The 24,612-nt window shown below is 36.4% G+C and overlaps 1 protein-coding gene and 1 pseudogene across 1 annotated transcript in view; one reads left to right on the forward strand and one right to left on the reverse strand.

Moving 5' to 3' along the window:
• Nucleotides 1–24,185, reverse strand: part of LOC142335833 (uncharacterized) — a 47,591-nt gene extending 23,406 nt beyond the window's left edge. The window contains exons 1-6 of the mRNA XM_075384161.1: nucleotides 24,091–24,185; nucleotides 23,704–23,808; nucleotides 23,581–23,634; nucleotides 8,930–9,114; nucleotides 8,055–8,159; nucleotides 7,711–7,768 (exon numbers count right to left, since the gene is read on the reverse strand). Of these exons, the coding sequence (XP_075240276.1) occupies nucleotides 7,711–7,768; nucleotides 8,055–8,159; nucleotides 8,930–9,114; nucleotides 23,581–23,634; nucleotides 23,704–23,808; nucleotides 24,091–24,163 (580 nt within the window). The 5' untranslated portion in view covers nucleotides 24,164–24,185. The remainder of the gene's footprint in view (nucleotides 1–7,710; nucleotides 7,769–8,054; nucleotides 8,160–8,929; nucleotides 9,115–23,580; nucleotides 23,635–23,703; nucleotides 23,809–24,090) is intronic.
• LOC142335878 (polypeptide N-acetylgalactosaminyltransferase 13 pseudogene) lies at nucleotides 1,184–5,272 on the forward strand (annotated as a pseudogene).
• Nucleotides 24,186–24,612: the final 427 nt, after the last annotated feature.

The raw sequence follows: 24,612 nt of genomic DNA on the forward strand, positions 1-24,612 counted from the left end.
CACCGATTAAGATAGCTACGAAGAAATAACATCACAAAGTGGTGCAACTGTGATCGCAGAGCCAAAAATATAAAGAGTGACAACACATGTTTGGTCCAGACAACACAGACTCTGCTATGTTCCGAAAGATGGTTTTAAGGAGACTTGAGGCTCACGGGACTCGACTCCACAAAGAGCTAGACCCCAGATGGTCTTCGCACCAATGCTCTAGTCTTCACTGCTTGTAATTCATTCCTCTAAAGGTCTCATGACTAAATACCTAAGGCTCCCGCCAAAGGGGAGGCACACGGTGTAGGACCATGGTCCAAACTCGTCGGCTCTTCTTGTTTTCTCCAAATTTATACAATTTAATTTTTCAATTCTTATTCATCAAGCAGTAAAAAGGGGTGATTTATAGGGTTCTGCTTTAAAGAAGCTGTCCTTATTTTTCCAAAAAAGGTTTCGCGTAAATTGTACAACTCATCCAGAGCAATGTTGGAATAAAGATTTTTGCAAGTCGTGAAAACTGAAACGTAAAAAGGTTTGAAAAAAGAAAAAAAACTCATTCAAATCATTAAATCTATTCAAGAAAACTGTTCAATTCGTTTAAATCATAAAATCTCTTCAAGAAAAATGTTCAACTCATTTAAATCATTAAATCTATTCAAGAAGACTGTTCAATTCGTTTAAATCATTAAATCTATTCAAGAAAATTGTTTAACTTAATTAAATGATTTAATCTATTCAAGAAAACTGTTTAAAAAACCGCGGACAACAAAATGAGGTATTTTCCGCAAAGCAATACAATTTAAGCGTACATAAATTTGCTGCTGTTTGCTATGATATTTGACAGTGCTAAGTTACTATGTAGTTTTAGAAATGATTCGTTTGTAGCTTCGTTAAATCGTCAGCAATGCTTAGGTTTCAAACCAAAAAAAAACAATTTTTATCAAATATTTATGCCTCCATAAAATTGTACTCGGACTTGTCACAAACCAAAACATATGCAGATATCAATATAATTCCAAATAGATTTACGACTTCGGAAAGCCTACTAAAAATTTGTCAATAATTTAACTCCTTATTTTTTGTATCGCAATATGGAGATTATTCGCATATATCTCGACCAGCTATCTTAAAAGACTTTTATGGCACACATTTATGTTTCAGTTTTTAATCGTTTGCATAACACATATGTGCCGTTTTAGACAATTATTCACACGCTTAAAAGTGATTATCATCTGAACACATTTTCATTATAACAAGCAAAATTTTCATCAAAATTTCCGCGCCGGGAAATTTTTTTCTTTGTTTGCTTATTAAATTTTTATCAACCATTACAATCGAATTCGTTACAGGAAAACAGAAAGAAAAGACGAGATTTGTGTATTTATTTGACTAAATTAAACTGGTAATAAAATGAGGAAAAGAATTATTACAAAATGTGGAGCTTTCAACTATATCGATTAACTATTGTTTGTTTCGCTACATTCGAACTAAACAAAACCGCACCACAATTTAGTTTTATACTATTCTAATATTACTCCAGTTTAACTCAAAGTTAGCTCGGCCTTTATTGTACTACAATCGCGCTATCTTCAGCTGAAATTATCCGTGTTCTAAGTTTCAACACACCATTAAACTGAATGAAACTAATATTCACTATATATACTGCTGTTACAGTTCTTAAAGTCGTGGAATTATATAGAATACCTTTACTTAATAAGGCTGTCTGCGTGAAACACACATATAAAGTGCTTTAAGCTCAAACTAAGCTCAGTAGTTTGTGTTCAGGTTTTGAAATAAAATATTTGCTGCAATAATTCGCCACTTTTCTGTAAAATAATCCACTCTAAGCTTTGGCTCTGTCTATTTCATTTTCAGCAATTTCTGGCTGCTTTTTCGGCGATAATCTTGGCAAATGCCCTTCAATAAAACAAAGAAAACGTTTAAAATTGGAAATAACTTATTGCATTTTAAAACCTGTCTAAACGAAAGGAATTCAGTTTTTTAGTTAAAACACGCGTGCAAGTTTCAAAATACAGAATGTTTGCAATGCCAGAAGTCAAAAAGCAAGAATAAGTTCCTGTGTACAAAGCCAGAAGTTGACTTCCAGAACTTTCGTCATTTTAAAACGTGCAAGTTGAGTGTTTTAAGAAAGATTACGTGACTCTGCAGAAGTCACTTCGAAATTCTGGCATAACATCTCGAACCGCTGGACGGTTTTCGATTAATACCAGAAGTTCTCAATGACTTCTAACAGAGTCGCATTACGTATACATAAATGCCTTTTGTCCTTTTTCACACAGGGGGGGGGGGGGGCTAAAATGGTAAAGAGCGCAATATTGGTTTCTTTCCCACATTTATTGGTCTGGAACCTAAAATTCAGATCCCCAATTACCGTAAAAATACCATTATTGGCTACTAAATTTTCGCGAGGAAGGGGGTAGAGCAGTGTCCAGTGGAATAGTAGTGGGTAAGAAGAGAAAATTCAGGTTTTTGCCCTTAAAGCCCCAGCATAGTAATCAGAAAACGTATACCCCCCGCCGCCCATTACCGTAAATATACCATTATGGGGGCTGTAGTTTTTTTTAAGGGGGGAGGGGGGTGTAATTTTCTGGGGGGGGGGGGGGGGGGGGCTATAATGGGAAAGACCTGAAATTTCTGATTTGAACCTTTCCACGTTCAAAAATTTTATCGCCAAAACAAGCGTTCAAAATTGTCCCGGCTTTTCAAAAACACAAAACTCGTCCGATAGTGAGACAAAATCAACACAATTTAAGTTAAGCTTACATACTTGGAACATTTTAATAAAACGGAGGGAGGCAGTTTCAAGTATAATATTTCATTTCCTACATTTTCGCTTAGAGTTTAACTTCGGCAGGAAAATGGTAACGCGATTAGTTAACTAATTGGCTTGGCTTCGCTTGCTCTTTTTACAGCCATAGGCAGTAAAACCTTTTTTTGCTCATCATCAGCTTTGTTGTTCATTTATATTTACTTTCTCATTTTACATTATTAACACTATTTTATATATTTGCTACTGATTCGCATCTCTGTATAAATATGAGATTTGGATTAAAACGCGTTATTAAAGGTCTACTACTTCTATTCACAATATTCATTATCAGCCAACTTTTCGCCAATTCCGAAAGTAACACTTCGAAGAAAAATGACGTCGATAAAGATAAAAGAGAAACTGAGAAAGAACCGAATAACGATTTCGAAGCTATCAACGAAGCCGTTGCTGACGTTCCGGAACCTTTTATAGCAATCGGAACGTCCAAACGATACCCTTGGAACTGGAAACCCGGAGAACGGGATCCTATTTACAACTTAATCCTCCACCGAGAATCGGAGAACGCTCCGGGCGAAAAGGGTGCCAAAGTAACTCTGACAGACGAAGAATTGCAAGAATCTTCTAGAAGGTTCCGGGAAAATAACTACGATGTCATAAGAAGCAATAAAGTTGCGCTGGATAGAACAGTGAAAGATCTTAGACACGAGCATTGCTTTAAGCCTAAGTACGACCCGCCAAACGAACTTCCGAAAACTTCAGTTGTCATAATTTTTGTAGACGAAGGCGCGGCCGCTCTAATCCGAACTGCGGTCAGTGTTCTTACGATGTCGCCTCGTGAATCGATATTAGAGATCATTTTAGTGGACGACTCAAGCGAACGATCTGAGATCAAAGACTTGCTGCCAAAATTTGTGACTAAAGTTATGCCACCTCTGGTTAAACTGGTTCGGACAAAAGAGCGCTCTGGGTTAACTCGAGCGAGAATGGTAGGGTCCGACTTGGCGAAGGGTGAAGTCATTTTGTTTCTTGACAGTCACTGTGAGGCAAGCCCGGGGTGGTTAGAACCCTTACTTCAGCGAATCAAAGATGATGATAAAAATGTAGTCATGCCTTCTCACGACATCATCAGTTTCAAAGATTTCGAATTTTTCGGGTCAAAAACGATCGATAATCAAGGTATCTTTAACTGGCGCTTAATGCACACGTGGCAAGGTCTTCCCAACTTTGACAGGGAAAAAATCAAAACCAGAGCCGATCCAGTGCGCTCGCCCACAATGGCCGGAGGTCTTTTTGCAATATCCAGGCGCTTCTGGGAACACCTCGGAAAATATGATCCGGGGTTCCTGGTCTGGGGTGGTGAAAACTTGGAACTATCATTCAAAATTTGGATGTGCGGAGGCCGGCTTGAAATAATACCCTGTTCACACGTAGGGCACATTTTCAGAGATGCTCAACCTTACAAATTTAACAACCCGAACGCACTGCGTATAAACCAAAAGCGATTAGCCGATGTTTGGTTAGACGAATATAAAGAGATTGTTTATCAGAACTCACCTGGTCTGAGCAGAATTGACGGAGGTGATATTTCCGAAAGAATCGCTTTAAGGGAGAAATTACAATGTCATAACTTCAAATGGTATCTAGACAATGTTGTTCCAGACATGTACGTTCCTTCGTTGCATCACAAAGCTCAAGGAACCTTAGATCTTGTTTCTCAAAGTCTGTGTTTAAACTCACACGAGCGAAATCACGGATCTCTTCTCTTAGACTCGTGCGCAAATTCACCTCAAACTTTTCATTACACAGATCAAAATGAAATAAGATATCAATTTAGCTCATGTTTGGAATATATGCAAGGCGGGAAACTTGAACTGAACAGGTGTAACGGGGCTAAAGGTCAAAAGTTCACCCATTTAAAAGATAGCGGGTTAATTCGTTCAGAACTTGTTGAAACTTTGTGTCTGACTAAAGGACAAATTTCGAAATATGGTGAAACGCCACTCGAAACCGGTCAGTGCAATGAAGATGATGATCTTCAAAAATGGAGTTTTTCAAATTATTTATGATGAAAAAATTATCTTTACATTAACTTTTGATAAGATATTGGTGCCATATCAGAAGTACATTATGAATATCCAGATATTCTCTAAAGCTCTCAAACAAAGTTTGGATTTTTCATTCACTAACCCCCCGCCTCCCCACCCTCTAACGTTGTGCTCTCGATAACGCCCACTTTCGGAGTAAATTTACGGGGTGCCCCAAATATTTAAACTCCCAGCAGTCAGCATGGAACAAACAAAAGGTTAAAAAAACATCTTTTGATCAATTGATTGTTGTCAATTTCTTGCAGGCTTTTCTGTAATTTGTTTGACAAAAAAATGTTTGAGAGCAATACTGCCGACCTCAGTGAGTTATGTTATATTTGTTGGTATCTTACTTTACTTTTTGTTTATATTGAGCAATCGAATTATTTAAAATCTAAACTTACCAAAATTTTTCAACAATTAGAGAGCATATCAGCCAGGATACGAGAGCCAGAGATAGGAAATGAACAATTAGGGGTCGTTTTTAATCTCTCTGAAAGTCGAGACCTATTACTTTAGCCCTGTTGATTTTTTCATGCGACCGGTTTTTTGTCTGACCATTTTTCAAATTAACTTTTTGGGCTTAGCTTTATAATCTACCCGTGTTAAAGTGCAAAAAAGACATTATAAGAACATCTACCAACCATGGATGTAATAAATTTCCAGCTAACAAAAACCTTAAAAACAGTCGAGATATTGAAAAAAAACGAAGGCAAAAATGGGACAAACTGAAGGTGGCCATGGCGACTAAAATATGAAGAGCAAAAGTAATGCAAGCTAATACACAGACAAAATTATGCGGAGCAAAAGCGCGAAATGGTCTTTTTCGTTTACAAAAATTGAAGCTAAAAGCACGACCAACTAAATTAAAATTTACTTGCTCATTATCAAGAAACGACTGCCGAAAAACTAAAAAAAGCTAATTGAAAACAAAGCTTAATAGAGTCTCTAAACGATTGCAAGACCACAGAATCATTAAAAAAACATAGAAACCCGGGATATTTTTTATTTTAAAAAGCTTCGTAGCTTTGTAACTGCACAACAGTTCAAAAACCTTCATGCAGCCGGTCAAATCCTCTGGACATATAAGTATTAACAAAAGAAAACACGGCAATCTCTTTTTAAAACACAATCTTTCTGTTAGTTCTGTTAGCTCCAATATTTCTTAAGCTTCTCAGACTCCTTCTTACCAAATCTGGTCCATAAAAACCACAACTCTACTTAAGACGGGGTACTTTAAAATTTTAACATCCTATTTTTTTAAAAAAAAATGAACAGGCATTAATATTTTGAATTTTGATACTTTTTTCAAAAATCATGAAAACTGTCGTAATTACCTGACAAATAGCAAAATAATTGCGAAAAAAAACAAAGTAGAATCCCAGTAGAACCAACAAATATATTTTTTGACTTGGGATCTCTTCGAGAATAGACCCCCAAGTTTTGATGTTTCTCTGTCAGTAGAGACCTGTGAGATAGGCAATGGAGTGTTCTCTTAGCAGTCTTGCATTTCACCTGGTCAGACTCTGAATCAGGCCTGGGACCTCCTCTGATTTTTTATGGTCACAGCGGAAATCTTATGGGATATACTGCACAAGGCGAAGTGTGCCAGAAAAACTCACTCTCAAAAAACGCATGGTTCCCGCGCACGAACCTGCAAAGTTCTTTCAAAAGATGGCCGACATGTTATAACTTGTACCTCTCAAAATTTTAAAGTTTCTCAGCTAGCATTATGTAAAAAATAAGCAAAATATTATGTGGACACTCTTTGTCGATGTCCAAAAAATACTGGAACTCAAATCCGTCAGAAAATGTTGGGTCCAACAAGGTCACAGCTTGGGTTCAGCCCGAGATAGAAAAATGATTGAGAGAAATACAAAGATAACCGAATAACGCCGCGAGAATTGCTCTCAAACGACCGGCGAGCGGTTCGTCAGTAGCTGGCTTCGTCAGTAGCTAGCCACGGCATGGCGAGTGGGAGAAGGTTTGAAGTGAGAGGAAGCTCATGTGGGGGCGGGGCGGGGTTGTGGGGGGTCAACCTCTAAAAACCGCCCTTCACACCATAAGCATAAGTATAAGTCTCCAAAACAGTTTCTGTGAATCGCATACTCGGAGACTAGTGAGCTGAAAGGCTCTGAGAGCACTTAACGCCCACTGGGCGCTACCTGTTTATTCCGTTTTTCAGGACGAAAAGTCAAATGGGTCAGACGAAAAATCGGTCACGCAAAAATTGCATTAAAAATGATCGACAGGACTAATATAATAGCTAAAAATTTCGTTTGAGAGCAATTAAACACGTTTTTATACGCCAACAAAGATAATAAATGAGTGAAACTATTATTTTCTCGGAAATAGCAATTTTAATTTTCGGTTTCCTACTTCCATGAAAACAAAAAAAATTAAAACATGAAATGCAGAGTATTACAACGATGGAACAAAGATACCCCATATAAATAGAAACCCCTATTTTTCTTAATTTTGAATGATATTAAACTTTCGTTGAGAGCGGTTGCAAATTCTTATGATTTAAAGATCCAATGAACTTTATATAGTTTTCGCTTTCATGAAACCCGATGGAGTGATCAGTACTCAAAACTTTTAACATTACTTGTTTACACCCGTAAGATACTCATTTTACTCCTTCTTTTTCGTTTTTAAATGAAAGTATAGGTGTGTAAAACCTAAACTTGAGATGCAATTTAAGCAATCAAAACGTATCTTCTTTTTCAGATTTTTTAAAAATATGTCCTTTGGAAAACATTTCCCATCATGGCTCAACGTTTCTTTTGAACATGAATTGACAAAAACGCTTTCAAAATGAAATGAGAACAACCCGATGGCTTATGCCTGGGCACTCGTTTGATCGAAGTGTTATGGTGCTTTCATGTTGAAGATGTAAGATGAGCTAAACATTGATCAGTATTGAAATAAAAAGGCACAAAATGCTATATGTTATACTTGTCCGCCAGCCCAGTTTGGTTACCACAAAAACTTTTAAGACCTCCAAGCAAACGCACGAGTTTTCATTCTAAAATGAGATTTAACACCTATATAATTTGCAACTGGTGGTCATAAACCGCACTTGACGGGGACAGATATAATCTCTCGTCCCAGAATAATCTTTGGATTTTGAACTTCTCAACAGAATAGAAAAAGCGTAAGCACCAAATATGATTGGAACCGTACGTTACCTTAAGTATGCGCTCTTTGGCCTCTTCTGTCAATGCGAGATAGAAGTTCTCTCCAAATTTGAAGTAGGGGTCATACGCAATCAGAAGATTCTCCCCAGGGTATGCCTGAAAAATAAACATAAACCCACTAATGTCGGAAGAATTGCTCTCGAACGACAGACGATGCAATTTAATTCAGGGGCTTTATGGGTGCAAAAATAGTTTACCACGCCGGGATGCGAACCATTGACCTCCCTCTCCCTCACCTGAAGCACTGCCCACTCGGCTATCAGGCACCTCTTTTTGCTATGCTGCAATCTATTTTATTTTAGCAAAAGCTTTACTTCAGAGTGAGAGCACTAGAGATCACTCAAAAATGAAGAACGAAAGCGTGAAAAAGTCACTTGAGAAGTCAAAGAATGTTCTAGAAGAAAAGCGAAAAATGGTCAAGCGAAAAATTTGCATAAAAAGGACCAACAAAAGACCCAATAATTAATACGAACTTCGTTCGAGAGCAATTAAAAGACAGTGCTCACAAAATCTTAGGCTCAAAGCAAGTTCATTAATGGATCAAACAGCGTGAGAATTAATGGATCTTTTGTTTTTATCTTCCCATAGTATGTTAAAAAAAAAGTTTAGGACTCCCCGGCGCATGAATTTTTTTTACTTCGCATAGAAACGTGCTATATAACGACTCTAATAAAAACTATTTGTATTAATGATGGTCACAAACGACACGGGAGTGCAACAGAATAGATTTAAAAAAATTATTGGATCTGTTCCGTTTGTGCCCCCCCCCCCCCCCCCCAGTACTTTATGCACCCCACGGTTGCAGAGCAAGTGCCGTTACATAGTGAATCATTAAGACAGCCGAGTGGTAAAAAAGGATTTGGTACCTGGATGGTCTGTTTCATAACTGAGAAGTCAGAGACTGCCGCTCGTTTCATCATGTCATCAATGATACTCTGTTTTGAGATGAGTTTGAAAGGCTCTTCCACTGTCACGTCTTTGTCTGTGACGCACGTGAAGATACCCTGCGTGGGTGCAGACAGAAACAGAGGCTTCAAGTCGTCCGGAGGCGCTGAAACATACTATGAAGTTTTTCAACGGCCTAAAAAATTCTGTGTATTATTAACCCATACATGGTGAAAAAACTCAGGTCTTAGATAGAACTCCTCATATACACGAGAAATTAAGTAGATTCAAAAATCATCATTCACACTGCTTTAGGTGTGAATGCTTTATTTTCTTGTATTTCGCCATATTTATCGAGTGTCTTGTTTCTACAAGAACAATCGTGTAATTATACATGAAAGTTTAAAAAAATTGTAGAAGTTTTTGTTCAAAACAAGACACGATAGGTGGCTGTCGCGTGAAACTTGAGCAAAATTTTAAGAAAGTCACATGATAACTAGTGTGAGTCACAATTTCTCCTGTAATTTACACGGAAACGCCCAAAAAATCATGTACAGCTACACTATTTTCATATAATCGAGAATTTATCGTGAACTTTTCTCGCACAAAAAAATTAACCGTATAAAGGGACGTGCATGTGCCTTTACCGAAAAAATATATAACGAGTTCGTTTATAGGGTTGCAGATTTGACAAAAATAATTTACATTTTAGAGCATGTAGATATCTAACCTTAGGGTCATAGTCTGAATAATCTACATGTTTCAAAAAAAAGTCAGAGCCCAGATTTCAGACTGTTCATTTCACGAGCTGCAGTACTCTTCATTTGTGGTTATTGCCACTTTTTGCGTCTAAAATTTTCTTTTACTACCACCAATGAAGCCAAGATTGGTCAGGCTGTCGTCGACCTCAAACTATGGTTGAATGGCAACTCATCATCAGACAGAGCTTCATGGAGGCCGAGGATTGGAGTGAGAGAGAGAGATTAGGTTTTGGTGGGTTTTTCACTGGGGTTTTCACGCTTCATTTACGGCTGAGCTGACTTTCTGCACTGGGTTGTAATTTTCACAGCTGCAATTGATCGCCCAGGAACACAGACTGACATCCAAATAGTCTTTGTGAAAGTAATTCCAGAACAATTTTGGAGGATATTTTTGTCTAACTGTTCGCGGTTTACTTTTCCCACTTTCAGTATTATGTTAAGTAAGTAACTGGCTCATTTCCCACATATTTTGTCGGCTTTCTTAGTTCTGGTTCGTGATATCACAATCTGCTCGTTTTGTCTTGTACTTGAGTGATCTTCAACGTTTTCGTTTAATTTTTGTTTAATTAATCACACACCTTATTCCTCCACTATAGCGCCACCCCATTTGAAAAAATATAATCTTCGGAAAAAATTACCCCGAAACTTTGTCGATTTTTAACTTAATATGCGAAATGAAAATTACATGAAGTATGAGAAATAAGATTAAATGTGGACGTTAAGGTACAATTTTCCTCTTCAAGGATTTCTCAAATATCTTTTATCAAAAATTTAAGATCCAATTCAGAAGTCATTTTTGCTTCAGCCCCATCAGAGGAGTATCTACGGCTCTGCAATTTGTTTTCTTAATCCCCAATTAGTAATGCAAGGAACTGTTATGCAATAATTTATCAATTAAGATTTCTTCCATTTCTGTTTAATTGACACAGTGTAAAGCACTACCATGCAAAAGAGTACCTCAGTGACGTCAAATGTTCTCAACAATAGGAAAAAAAGAATGCTCAAAATTCATTTGCATATGACTGAAAAAGTTTAGCAGTTGTGGAATTTCTGTTTGGGTCGTTAGAACTACTTGATGTTGAAACTTTCATATCGAGTTGTTAATTAGTTTGCGTAGTTTAGGATCTAATCTTGAGCATATTGACTATGTAAACAAAAGGAACGAACTTGAGCAATTTAAGTTGGTGTGAAATCTTATGTAAACAAAACGCAACTAGCTTTGCAAAGTAATAAGTCCAATGGAGCACAAGGGCTGTTTGAAGGAATTTCTGATAGAGAGAAACTCCAAAGTTACAAAACTAAGCGTCCGTATTTTCACCACCCCACCCCCAAGTCCTGAAAACCCTACTTCCTCAAGTCCGATCTTTATGAAATTTTAACTGATCGCTCCTAGGACAATTCCTTTCACATTGAGAAAAACAACGGGCTTTTTCCGGTACCGGAAACCGCTCTTTTGGCCTTTAAAGTAAACAAAGAAAAAGGCAGAAAGAACTATGTTTTCCCTGATTTTTAAATAATTGCCAGATCATTAAAACACAATATTCTCAGAACCACAGGGGAGCAAACTTATTCTTGGGTTAAATCAGGGAAGTTTTAGCAACATGGAAAAGGATAAAACAGAATGCATGTACTTGTATAAGAACTGTTGAACACGAAACATAACTTTTGCTGGATCTTGAAAGTAGCAAACCAAGTAAATCACAGAATTCCGGTCATATTGAGCAAACAATTATATAAGATAAACTGCAGCACGTGACCAAACTTCTACGCCCACTATTGCACTTATACGTTAGGCCAAAATGTTCGAAAAGGAACGACACGTTACATTTTGCTGATAAAAACTGATAAGGTTGAGTACCCTTAAGAACAAGAAAAACCAGCAGACGCGAGAGAGCAAGTCTAAGAGAAAGACGTACGAGGTTGAAAAACAGCAGTTCGTCAATCAAAACTTGAGTGAGAAAGAGAACGCTCAAGTGGAGCAGTTGGTTCTCAGAGTGAGAAAATTGTAGTTATTTATTGAGTTCTTTGAGAAAGAACATAGTTGCGTAGTTGCAGTGAGTGGAACTGCAAAGTTATTCAAAATCGTTGGTTGCAATGATTATAAGTTTCTGGCCAGTAAACTAGCTACTGGGAGGCGGAGCTTATTTTAGTTATCTGGGATAGGAAGTAAAGGGACAGATTTGTGGATACTTGCGGAGAGAGTGATTGAATTGATTTGATTTAATGTGGACCGTTAATTAGTTTTGATAGAAAAATTACTTTTGGATTGTTGAAGTTATGCAATTATATGTTTCTGGCTATAATTTTAATGATTGCTGGTATTGCAATTCTTGATTATTAATTCAATTATCCGGAGTGAAGTTTTCAACCAGCCGAGAGAGCAAAATTTTTTGGGGACAACACAGTACGCTCTCTACTACAAGAGAAACCACCAAACAAATCTTTCGGAATCTTGACAGAGTTTTGGGCGCTAGCCAGTCCCCAGCTAGAAGCCTTCTAACGACAAAAATACAAAATTCTAAAGCAGTTCTAGAAAAACTCCATTTCTGTTTAATTGACACAGTGTAAAGCACTACCATGCAAAAGAGTACCTCAGTGACGTCAAATGTTCTCAACAATAGGAAAAAAAGAATGCTCAAAATTCATTTGCATATGACTGAAAAAGTTTAGCAGTTCTAGAAAAACGAAGTAAATAAATTTTTAAAAAATGATATGCACAGAGGAACAAAATTACTTTAAACTCTCAATTGCTAAACATATTAAACACTCTGACAAGTGAAACATCAGCGACAACTAACCGTAACACTTTTTCGTACTAAATACCGAAATTAGTTCAAAAATTGGCAGACATTATAATTTTTACATATAGAAACGCTCTCAGTTTCGATAGAAGTCATCACAGAACTTAAATTGAAGCAAAATGTGGTCTATTTATGGAAATGAGGTCTGTCACAAGGAAGAGAGTATAGTCGAAACAGATCTTAAAATGACATCTAATCAAAGACTGTGACGCACAAAACAATGTGAAAGTCTCCGACGCAAAAACGTGACCTAAATGACGAGAAAATAACCATAAAAGAGCAATGGAACCATAAAATCCGCGTTAATGAAAAGAAAAGGTCTGAATTGTGGGAACAATAAAAAAGAGCCACTGCTGGCGAACACTGTTTTCTGCATAACGCAGGAACGAATTTTTAATACTAATGTGTCATCGACACAAAAGACAATTGAATAAAAAATAATTCAATCAGCTCTGGCATCAACAGATTTTACAAGACAGCTCAACTTCATCAACAAAGAAGTAAAGAAGCAAAAAAACGTCAGTAAAAATAAATGAGACCTTTTTGTGTAACTTTAGCTGAAAACGAGGTAAAAGTTATCCTATTAGGGTTAAAAGTTTAATTACGCTCAATAAGTTTGAACGACAAAATAAAAAATCATGAAACTGAGTTTCCTTTTAACAGAAAATGAAATCTATCAAAATTCCAGAAGAAAAACGAATATTATGTATCCACAGATGCCAATGACATGATTGCTTGTTTTTGTTGATTTCTAAAAACCAACAATTGACACAAAATGAGAAAAAAAATTGAACAGCATTGGGCAAAGGGTTGAGCTGGGATATCGTGTCAACAAGAACTATTACAACAAGTTTTTTTGTAAAACCAGTCGTCAGTGCAGCAAGCTGACTAACTTGGCTCTCTAACGGTCGATAGCAGCACCACCATCACACATAATCAACATTAACTGAAGGCAGAATACCCGAACGTATCCAGACTATGCGCGCCAATTTCGTCCCAGTTTATTTGTATGATTTGGTTAGGGGTAATCTGGATGTGCATGCTTCTAAGTTTTAATTCAAATTTAAAACGAGCAAAAATTCAAGCTCAAAATTTATATTAAAAATGATATTCAAGACTACCAACTTTCGCAATTATGGTTTCAACAACAATACATTAGCAAAAAAGCCCGCAATACTGAAAATGCGCGTTCCTAGATTCAAAAAAATAAAGTTGATTTATTTTACACAGAGAACAATCAGCGCAGAATCAACATATAGTACATTGTAAATAATTCTGGCGAAATTTGGTTCCAGATTAAATGAATATCATTTGATCTCATTATAAAAACAATCTTATTAACTTATACACCTATAATTCGGTTTGGCGAAAGTAGTTTTTTTTTAATAGAGGTTAGACGATCTGGGCTCTGAAATTTTCTCATGGCATTCGAAGATGTATTTACATTCCAGAAAGTCTAGTAATTTCTCGTTGGGTAATTTTTTTATTATAAGTGGTCTTCCCGCATCGCAGCGCTGAATCATGAATTTCCAATTCTGCTATTTTACTCTGAACAGTGCTCTAAGCATGTCATAATTTAGACTTCTCATAGCAAAAATTATATTTAAAAAATTCTCCGATTATAGCCTGTCGCATGGAAAAACTCTCAGGTAGTTAGAGGTACTTTTCGTTAATTGATGCGGTGCTTTTTCATCTCAGAGGGAAATCGCCATTCTTGAAAAAAGTGGCAAGAGGCAGGGAAGGATAATTTCTTTTTGACGCTGTGTTCTGTTGAACTGATTATTCTAACTTAAGCGCGCTGGCGACTTCTAATAGCCAGTCCAGCAATCCAGTAGTCTTTACGTCCATTGCTTGTTTCTTGATGGATGAATTAGCTGGAAAATTTGTCGGCCTTCAAAACTTTCAGCATAAATTCTCAGAGGCTGACAAGACTCAATACAGGTATCAGATTAACAAACTCTATCGCATTTTCAGTAAGTGAGTTGGATAAGCAAAATGATAGAAAACGTCCCTTCCTGTTCTGATAATTTTTCTGTGACCTGTTAAGCAAGCAGCTATTGTCGCTAAACTGCTGAAGAGATCGTGTTCTGGCCAATTTTTTGGAACACAATCCTGAATTATCTGTGACCAGGTTGTCTTTCATTAATGACGTTCAAATAATGACGCAGGTTTTTTAACAGAGATTAGACGATCTGGGCTCTGATATTCCCTTATGGTATTCGAAGGCGTATTTACATTCCAAAAGTCTAGCAATTTCTTGTCGGGTAATTTCTTACTATTATAAGTGGTCTCCCGTACCGGTTTCTCATAGCATCGCGCGCTGAATCATGAATTTCCAACTCTGGTATTTTACTCTGACCAGTGCTAATTGATGCGGCTTTTTTTCAGATACATCTCAGAGGGAGATCGCCATTCTAGAAAAAAAAGTGGCATGGGGGTAGGAATGATCATTTTTTGACACTGTGTTCTGTTTAATTTATTATTCTAACACCAGCGCTCTGGCGACTTCTAATGGCCAGTCCAGCAATCCAGTAGTCTTAACGTCCATTGCTTGTTTCTTGATGGATGAATTAGCTGGAAAATTTGTCGGCCTTCAAAACTTTCAGCATAAATTCTCAGCGGCTGACAAGACTCAATACAGGTATCAGATTAACAAACTCTATCGCATTTTCAGTAAGTGAGTTGGATAAGCAAAATGATAGAAAACGTCCCTTCCTGTTCTGATAATTTTTCTGTGACCTGTTAAGCAAGCAGCTATTTTCGCTAAACTGCTGAAGAGATCGTGTTCTGGCCAACTTTTTGGAACACAATCCTGAATTATCTGTGACCAGGTTGTCTTTTATTAATGACGTTCAAATAATGACGCAGGTTTTTTAACAGAGATTAGTCGATCTGGGCTCTGATATTCACTTATGGTATTCGAAGGCGTATTTACATTCCAAAAGTCTAGCAATTTCTTGTCGGGTAATTTCTTACTATTATAAGTGGTCTCCCGTACCAGTTTCTCATAGCATCGCGCGCTGAATCATGAATCTCCAACTCTGGTATTTTACTCTGACCAGTGCTAATTGATGCGGCTTTTTTTCAGATACATCTCAGAGGGAGATCGCCATTCTAGAAAAAAAAGTGGCATGAGGGTAGGAATGATCATTTTTTGACACTGTGTTCTGTTTAACTTATTATTTTAACACCAGCGCTCTGGCGACTTCTAATGGCCAGTCCCGCAATCCAGTAGTCTTAACGTCCATTGCTTGTTTCTTGATGGATGAATTAGCTGGAAAATTTGTCGGCCTTCAAAACTTTCAGCATAAATTCTCAGCGGCTGACAAGACTCAATACAGGTATCAGATTTACAAACTCTATCGCATTTTCAGTAAGTGAGTTGGATAAGCAAAATGATAGAAAACGTCCCTTCCTATTCTGATAATTTTTCTGTGACCTGTTAAGCAAGCAGCTATTGTCGCTAAACTGCTGAAGAGATCGTGTTCTGGCCAATTTTTTGGAACACAATCCTGAATTATCTGTGACCAGGTTTTCTTTCATTAATGACGTTCAAATAATGACGCAGGTTTTTTTAAACAGAGATTAGACGATCTGGGCTCTGATATTCCCTTATGGTATTCGAAGGCGTATTTACATTCCAAAAGTCTAGCAATTTCTTGTCGGGTAATTTCTTATTATTATAAGTGGTCTCCCGTACCGGTTTCTCATAGCATCGCGCGCTGAATCATGAATTTCCAACTCTGGTATTTTACTCTGACCAGTGCTAATTGATGCGGCATTTCTTCAGATACATCTCAGAGGGAGATCGCCATTCTAGAAAAAAAAGTGGCATGAGGGTAGGAATGATCATTTTTTGACACTGTGTTCTGTTTAACTTATTATTCTAACACCAGCGCTCTGGCGACTTCTAATGGCCAGTCCAGCAATCCAGTAGTCTTAACGTTCATTGCTTGTTTCTTGATGGATGAATTAGCTGGAAAATTTGTCGGCCTTCAAAACTTTCAGCATAAATTCTCAGCGGCTGACAAGGCTCAATACAGGTATCAGATTTACAAACTCTATCGCATTTTCAGTAAGTGAGTTGGATAAGCAAAATGATAGAAAACGACCCTTCCTATTCTGATAATTTTTCTGTGACCTGTTAAGCAAGCAGCTATTGTCGCTAAACTGCTGAAGAGATCGTGTTCTGGCCAATTTTTTGGAACACAATCCTGAATTATCTGTGACCAGGTTTTCTTTCATTAATGACGTTCAAATAATGACGCAGGTTTTTTTAACAAAGATTAGACGATCTGGGCTCTGATATTCCCTTATGGTATTCGAAGGCGTATTTACATTCCAAAAGTCTAGCAATTTCTTGTCGGGTAATTTCTTATTATAATAAGTGGTCTCCCGTACCGGTTTCTCATAGCATCGCGCGCTGAATCATGAATTTCCAACTCTGGTATTTTACTCTGACCAGTGCTAATTGACGCGGCGTTTCTTCAGATACATCTCAGAGGGAGATCGCCATTCTAGAAAAAAAAGTGGCATGAGGGTAGGAATGATCATTTTTTGACACTGTGTTCTGTTTAACTTATTATTCTAACACCAGCGCTCTGGCGACTTCTAATGGCCAGTCCAGCAATCCAGTAGTCTTAACGTCCATTGCTTGTTTCTTGATGGATGAATTAGCTGGAAAATTTGTCGGCCCTCAAAACTTTCAGCATAAATTCTCAGCGGCTGACAAGACTCAATACAGGTATCAGATTAACAAACTCTATCGCATTTTCAGTAAGTGAGTTGGATAAGCACAATGATAGAAAACATCCCTTCCTCATCTCATAATTTTTCTGTGACCTGTTAAGCAAGCAGCTGTTGTCGCTAAATTTCTTAAGAGATCGTGCTCTGGCCAATATTTTGGAACACACTCCTGAATTATCTGTGACCAGGTTGTATTTCATTAATGACGTTCAAATTTAGGTAGTCTCAAAGTTATCATTTAATCTTGGTCAGTAGCGTGACTCTGATAATTGTCGCCAAAGAACCGCAGATGCAACTTTAATGGGTGAGAATTTACAGTCACCAGTTGATGCCGGAAACTATGAGACGGTTGATCATGGCTCGAAGCCCGACATTTTGTTGCAAATAGAATTTAGCTCTATTTCAAGCTGCAGAAGAAAAGGTCAACAAGCTGGCGAACCACTGTCCAAGGTACAACACAAGGCCCAATCACTTCTGTGCAATATTGGGCATTCAATTTGAACAAGGAGGCTCGGTAATGAGCGTACGCACATAAGGTTCCGACCCCGCTAATCCACATTCTTGACTTAATTGGCTACCAAATGATGAAGAGATAGAAACCTTTCGAAAAAATACATATCATTCCATAACCAGCCAATTGAAAACAATAAGGCCACTGTAGAGGGCCCATGAACGTTGTTGATAATATGACTACTAGAAAGGACAATAAAAAATACCAAACTACAAACATTATTTACGACGAAAACTCGATTTCTATAATAAATAAAATCATAACAAAATCAAACTCGCATCAGATAAAACCAATTTAACCTATACATCATTAGAAAAAATATGGAACCTGTCCTCAATGCAACTGGTTAATAGGTCGACAAGAAAAGAGCAAAGGGGTGCGAAGTTCAAAAATACGTTTCTATTTTAGAAAAGAATTAATTTCACTGAAATCCCTAAAATAATCTTTTATATCTCCATAGCAAGCAATTGAGACCTGCCATTATCCAATGTTCAATTGCGCAAACCAATGAGACCTACCACTATTGTTATAAGTAAAAAAGAAAACAAAAAATCTTATAAAATCTACAAATACAAAAAAATCTCAAATATTTTAAGAAATCTCGTAGTAACAGCAGTAACAAAGCCAAGACAAAAATGTTTGAATCTAAAATTGTCATGGAGATTAAAATATAGTTCACCGGAAACGGGTTGTGACCTGTGTTTACATAGACTGAGCTACAAATCGACCGAAAAATTAATTTAAAAAATAACTAAGCTCAAAAACCCATTTATATTTTTGAAAACAAATAACAGACTTAAAATTTCAAAAACCAGCAATGAATTAAAATGCACCACCTCAGGAAGCCAATTGGGACTGTTAATAATGATACTAAGTCACGACCCCACAAAATAAAACAAATAAATAAAGAAGGCAAAACTTCAAACAATTTTACGAGATCACACTGTTCCTGGCACTATAATTATCAGATGCTACCTGCAAGAACTGTATATCGTCACTTTCTATTCATTTTAACATCAATGTGTCTTCCTTCGAAAACAAAGGATTACCTAGACATGACAACAAAAAGAAAATCAGAAATTGAAATGTATAGAAATCTCGAAAATCTTTTTTGAAATCAATGGTCGAAGTAATCAGTCACAACGTATAACCAAGCGGGAAACGTATAAACAAATGCTTGAAACAGCAAAATTAATTGATATTCCTAATAAGTGAGATTGAGTTACATGGTTATGAAAATGAAAGCAAAAATGATACAGTTGAAAAAACCTCCTTTCTTATTTCAATTTGCCATTAAAACAAAGTCATTAAAACAAAAAGCTGTGAACTGAATTCTTTAACTAGGTTGAGTTATATGTCCTGATGAAGCAATTGAGGTTTATCGTTCTTAATTATATGGTGTATAACAACAAAAAGAAAGACAAACATAGGCAAAAACAAAAAAATCCATAAAATTTTGCGAGATAACTGTCTCAGCCCGAGAATCATAAACTACATAACAAAAACAAATAAATATACAGATATGCCTTTTTCCATCGCTGTGTATTTTTCCTACTATGTTTTCTTTTAATTGCACTTGTCAATAATGCGATAATACGACAAGGAAACAAAATGAACTCATAAAATATGCAGTTATGCTCAAAAAATTGAAAAGGCGTATTACCAAAACAAAGAGATCATTAGTTGAACAAAAAACCATGAGGGACATTAATTTATGACCAACAGGAAATTTTTTCTGTCTGTTTTTACTGAGACTGCGCCCGAGGTTTTCTTCCTAAGATTTCAAAAACTAACCGATGTTTTCTTAAAACAAATATATTCAAAGTCATAGCAGACATTAGATAACAACTGAAAGAAGTGTAAAGGTTCAATTATACTTCCTGAAAACTAATTGGATCTGTGACAGGGGACAATAGGTTATTGGGCTACAAAAAAATAACAAATGAAAGTAAAATTCGAGAAGTAGATAAAATTTGTCAGAGCCATAAGACGAAAACATTTGGTCAGAGCCAGCGATAGAAACCACGCGCTTAACTCTGAAAATAATCTCTCTGGGCCTCGTTTTTTGTAAAATGTATCTGTCATTAATTGAGCCCTTATTTGAAAATCTTTTAAGTAAAAAAAGTTTACATAAAAATCATTTATCTAGCGAAATACTTTGAAAAAAAGTCGCGCCACATTAAAATCTAATAAATTATTTATCGTAAGGATCCATGGGGGGATCAAGATCAGCCCAGATGTTGCTGCCCGTCTTATAAAATGCTCATTTGTTCAAATGGTTGCAAAATAGATAAATTTGTTTACAAAATCTTTTAGTTTGTCAAAAATAAAAATGCATTTTGTTTATTTAATGAGTTTAAATTTGCAAAAAAACTTGCAAAGTTCAAACTCCAGAAGACTCTCAAAGCCAGTGGGTGTACAACTAGCTCAGTTTTCAGCTTAAAAAGAATGTGACCGCAGTTTTAAGGTATTTACTACCATCAAATTAAAAGCAAGTCGGCTGAAAAAGCAAATTTGGTCCCAAAAAAAGTCTAATTTTGAAACATTTAGCATAAATTCTAACAAAAAACTCGGATCAAACAAATCAGAATCCCTCCGTTATCTTTAGGGATAAAACTATAGTTAACAATTCGAAGAAATTTTAGCAAAATAGACGAAAATTAGGTCAAAAATACCGAAAATGTGAAAAACGGCTGAAATACGTCTAATATTCACAAAACTTAAAACATCGATAACTCCCTATAAAAAGTGAAAATCGAAAAAATCTTTTTAATTCCCTATTCTACGCTGGAAGGGCTTGTTAATGAAACCACTCAAAACTCTCAACAATTATTATATCGATCGGCCAAAATTGTCTGAACAAAAAAAAACCCATTTGAGTATATAGTTCCTCCCCCACTAAAGTGGGTCGGAACAATAAGTGGGCGAATTAGAGCAGTTTGCGCTCTTGTAGTTCTTTCAGCTCTTGTAGTTTTGTTTTTATTACGACTCGAAGAAGAATATTGGAGAATTGTCTTCTCAAATCAGATTTATTGGGGTGAATTTTGAAGCAGGAAATGAAACGCTCGAAAATATTTTAAGAGGTTTAAGTGATGGACAAAGTTGAAGAGCGGAGCGAATATACCGCTGTTTTTGAGGGAAAATATTTCTGTTAGAGAGCAAAATTTTTTGATCACGTGCGGCTTTTTAAGCAGTTTTTTCTTCAATTTTTCCGTTATAGGGTGATTACAATATTGTATCAATTTTCGGCGTGCTTTGATAGTGGTTTGCAGGTTTCTGGTAACTATAATAAGTTTTATGCTAAATTGGAGCTTTTTCGGCCATTTTGATGAGTTTTAGGTGAACTTTAGATATTTTTCGCCACTTGTTTTCTTCTGCTGCTTTAAGTGGGATTGAAAAGACGCTTACTATTTGAGGAGCTTTTAGATACAAAAAAATTACAAAGTAATACAAAGTAATGGAGAAACATCATCAGAACTCAAAAACTTAACTCTGAATAACATTAGAAATTTGGAGTTAATTTACCTTTCGGTGCTGCCCTAAGTAATGGAGAAAGCAGAAACATCACAAAACTCAAAAACTTAACTCTGAATAACATTAGAAATTTGGAGTTAATTTACCTTTCGGTGCTGCCCTAAATTCTTTGTTATTCTCCTGACATTTTTCAAAATGGGGCTATTTTCTTCAGTCAGATATTCACCTTCTGTTTACTCATCATAGAGAAAAAAGAAACATCAGTTCGGTGCCCTTACAGGCTACTTCTGATTTCTACAAAAACAGCAAATTTATAGGTTAAAAAATGAAGCTGTTTAACAATCTGGAAAACAGTAAAAGGAAACAGGAGAAAATTTGAGCGAATTTGAGTGGGTATATTAAGTTATTTAATATAATTTTAATAACATTTTTTATTAAGGTACAAAAGTATCAAAATACTGGAGTAGGCAAATGTGTTTGAAAACAAAACAAAATGAAAATGTCCACAAAAAACAGGTGTTCAAAAGACAAAAATTGAATACTAAAATCACAGCTTTCTTTTTACTTTTCACGATCTTGTCCTCTTTATCTTGGTGCCTCTATGATTTTATTTTCTGTAGTTCAAAATATTTCAGATCTAACAAAAAACTGAAACAAATAATAAAACATTCGAAAAGAAAACAAAAACATTTTACTTCTCCCATCTTCTTTGAAATCTTCAATACATTTTTGAAAGTATATCGTAATTTGAGAATAATTTCTCCAGAAATATTTGTCAAAAATTGTATCCAAAAGAATGACTGACACTCCTGATTTACAAAATATATAGGAAACCATTTTCTAGAGAAAGAGGAAAAGACGAAACAAACTTGAAAAATTTTGTTTATCTTCTTGGTGTTCTCTATAGCCTTTTTCGCGAAATATTTTAGATGCGAATTAGGATCTCTACACAATAACCTATTTAATTCAACGGAAAAGGTATAAGCATATTATTATAAATATTTTGAATTAAGAAAGAGAAATATCAGATTTGATTTCAAAACCATACTTTGTAAAATTCGGTGCGCATTTACGCTAAAACTTAATCTCTAAAAATGGGAAACCCCACGCTAAAGATCAAAAGAATTTAGCAGAAATATGTGATAAGTGGTGCAAGATTTTAAACTTAAGCTATCCACTAGCAGCGCCCAGTTGACAGCCATTTCCAGTCAACACAAAATGTCAACACAAAAAAGTCACACAGCAGTTTCAGTCAAAACTTCGAATAAAAATAAAACGTCAACTCGGGGAATTTTTTTAAAAAGTGGAAAATCAATACTTTTGTATAAACTTTTGCGCTAATCAACAATATACACTGCTAACCTTCCCTCATTGTTTTTAGTTGTTTATTATGTCAGTAAAGTAACAGAATTACGTCTCTTCCATGCATTCAAAAACGCGACAGCAGTAAAGGAAAGAACGCCAAAAACTTCTACTTTCAATCCGCTTGACGTCAGACTTGAATTGACTATGTTGCTTGCACTGATTGAAAGGTGTCTTGTTCATTAACAATCCAGATTAATGGAAATTGTACATGAGTCCTTCATATGTTTTCCATTTTTTACATTAAAGAATGTTGTAATCATGGTCGCTCCAGAACTATTGCTTCGATTTGATACTCATAATCAAAAAATTTTTTCCTCTCAAAACAACGAAACAATTTTTGAGAAACTTGAAACGTATGCTGCAACATTCCGTTAAAGGGTGACCCTAAAATTGCAGTAAATAAGCGAGTAATATCCCGTCCTCAACGACCGTTCCTATTGTCCCTTCGACAAAGTTACAGTGGTTATGCTATTCTAAAGTTGACCGTCAAACTAGATGCAAAGACAATTTTTCATTCTGATTATCATTTCAAAACTAATCCCATTTTTCACTAGTTTCACTAGATATTACATTTAAAAAAATTGGTATTCTGAACGTTTTGTGTTACACTCGGGTTTCGTGAGCTACATTTATTTAAGAATTCTTTTTTCATGGAACAAGAATGTCGTATAGCTTATAACAGTCCTTATTAAGCTGATGGTGAGATTGCTAAAATAATTGCTTAATATTCTACTCTCACAGCAGACATGTGGGACACCTCCACACAAAATTGACAGCTTATAGGAGGCGAAATCTCAGAACTGCAACATTCTATTCATCTAAGTTGGTGAGGGCAAATAAGAAATTCGATCTGCACAACAAAAGGAAAATTATATAGAAAATCTCTCTCTCAACATGAGATATTTTCGAATTAACCGACTCTAAGATTGTTTTACAGTTCCTTTACTATAAGAGAAACCGAACTTTATACTTACTTTCGGCTCCCGTGTCTTCGAGCTCATCTCCTTTGGCTTTCCTCAACTTGGGAACTAAACATGCATCTTCGATTAGTAATGAAAACTAATCATGGACAGTAATTGGCGGTCTTTGCAACTAACCAGAACCGTTGTCGACCGAGTCAGTGGCTGATTTCGCAGAACTAACACTCAATTTTGTGCCACCTGCTCTACTTTTTCCACTCGAATTCCGGGTTTTAGTATTGCCTGTCAAATGCAAAACGCTGCAATAATCGAAAATTGAAATTTCGCATTAACATGCGTAGCTATTCTCGCACCACCAATGATTATGCAAGAAAATGCAAACAAGTGCCCCCAACTGAGAGGGTGCAAATTATTTGCACCCTCCAGAACCACGTGCCATTGTTTACAAAATGATTTACTATGTAATTGAACGCGCTCTGTACCGTGTAACTGCACGTGCTCTGTAACTGGGGGTATATAACGTGGTGGGGGCACAAACGGAAAAGATCCGAAAAGGACACTTACTAGGACGACGAGAACCCTTAGCTGGAGTACTGGGATTGGAGCCCGTTGGACTTTTCACAGCACTGCCCGGCATTGTCTACCTGAAAAACAGCTATAAAAAGAATGGCTCGCACAATCCACCCGAAGCCGTAGACATCACTTATCAAACTCGCCAAAAATGGTGGCTCTTCTGGTGACCATCCTGTACCTATTCTGTTTCGGCCCTCAAAACTAAGTGAGCATATGACGTTTTCTTTACTTAGTAACGTGCTATGTAACAACACAAAACTTGTTACTGGGAGTGGGGCGGCATAAGCACTGGGGGTGTGGTAGATCCACCGTATTTAACACTGATAGAGAGCTAACGATTATTATCCAGGAAGACGCAAAACATTGATGCATAGTGCGATTATATCATAACACTGAACCAACGAAAAAAAAGCACTTGAATGAGGAAAAATCTAAACAATTAGCACTACGCTCAGTTGCCAAAGAATAATTAGAAATAGATAACAAAGATACAAATCAATGTCCTGGAGCAAC

Source organism: Convolutriloba macropyga, chromosome 3 (genome assembly GCF_964194025.1).
Source record: "Convolutriloba macropyga chromosome 3, txConMacr16.3, whole genome shotgun sequence".
In the NCBI taxonomy this organism is placed as follows: domain Eukaryota; kingdom Metazoa; phylum Xenacoelomorpha; order Acoela; family Convolutidae; genus Convolutriloba; species Convolutriloba macropyga.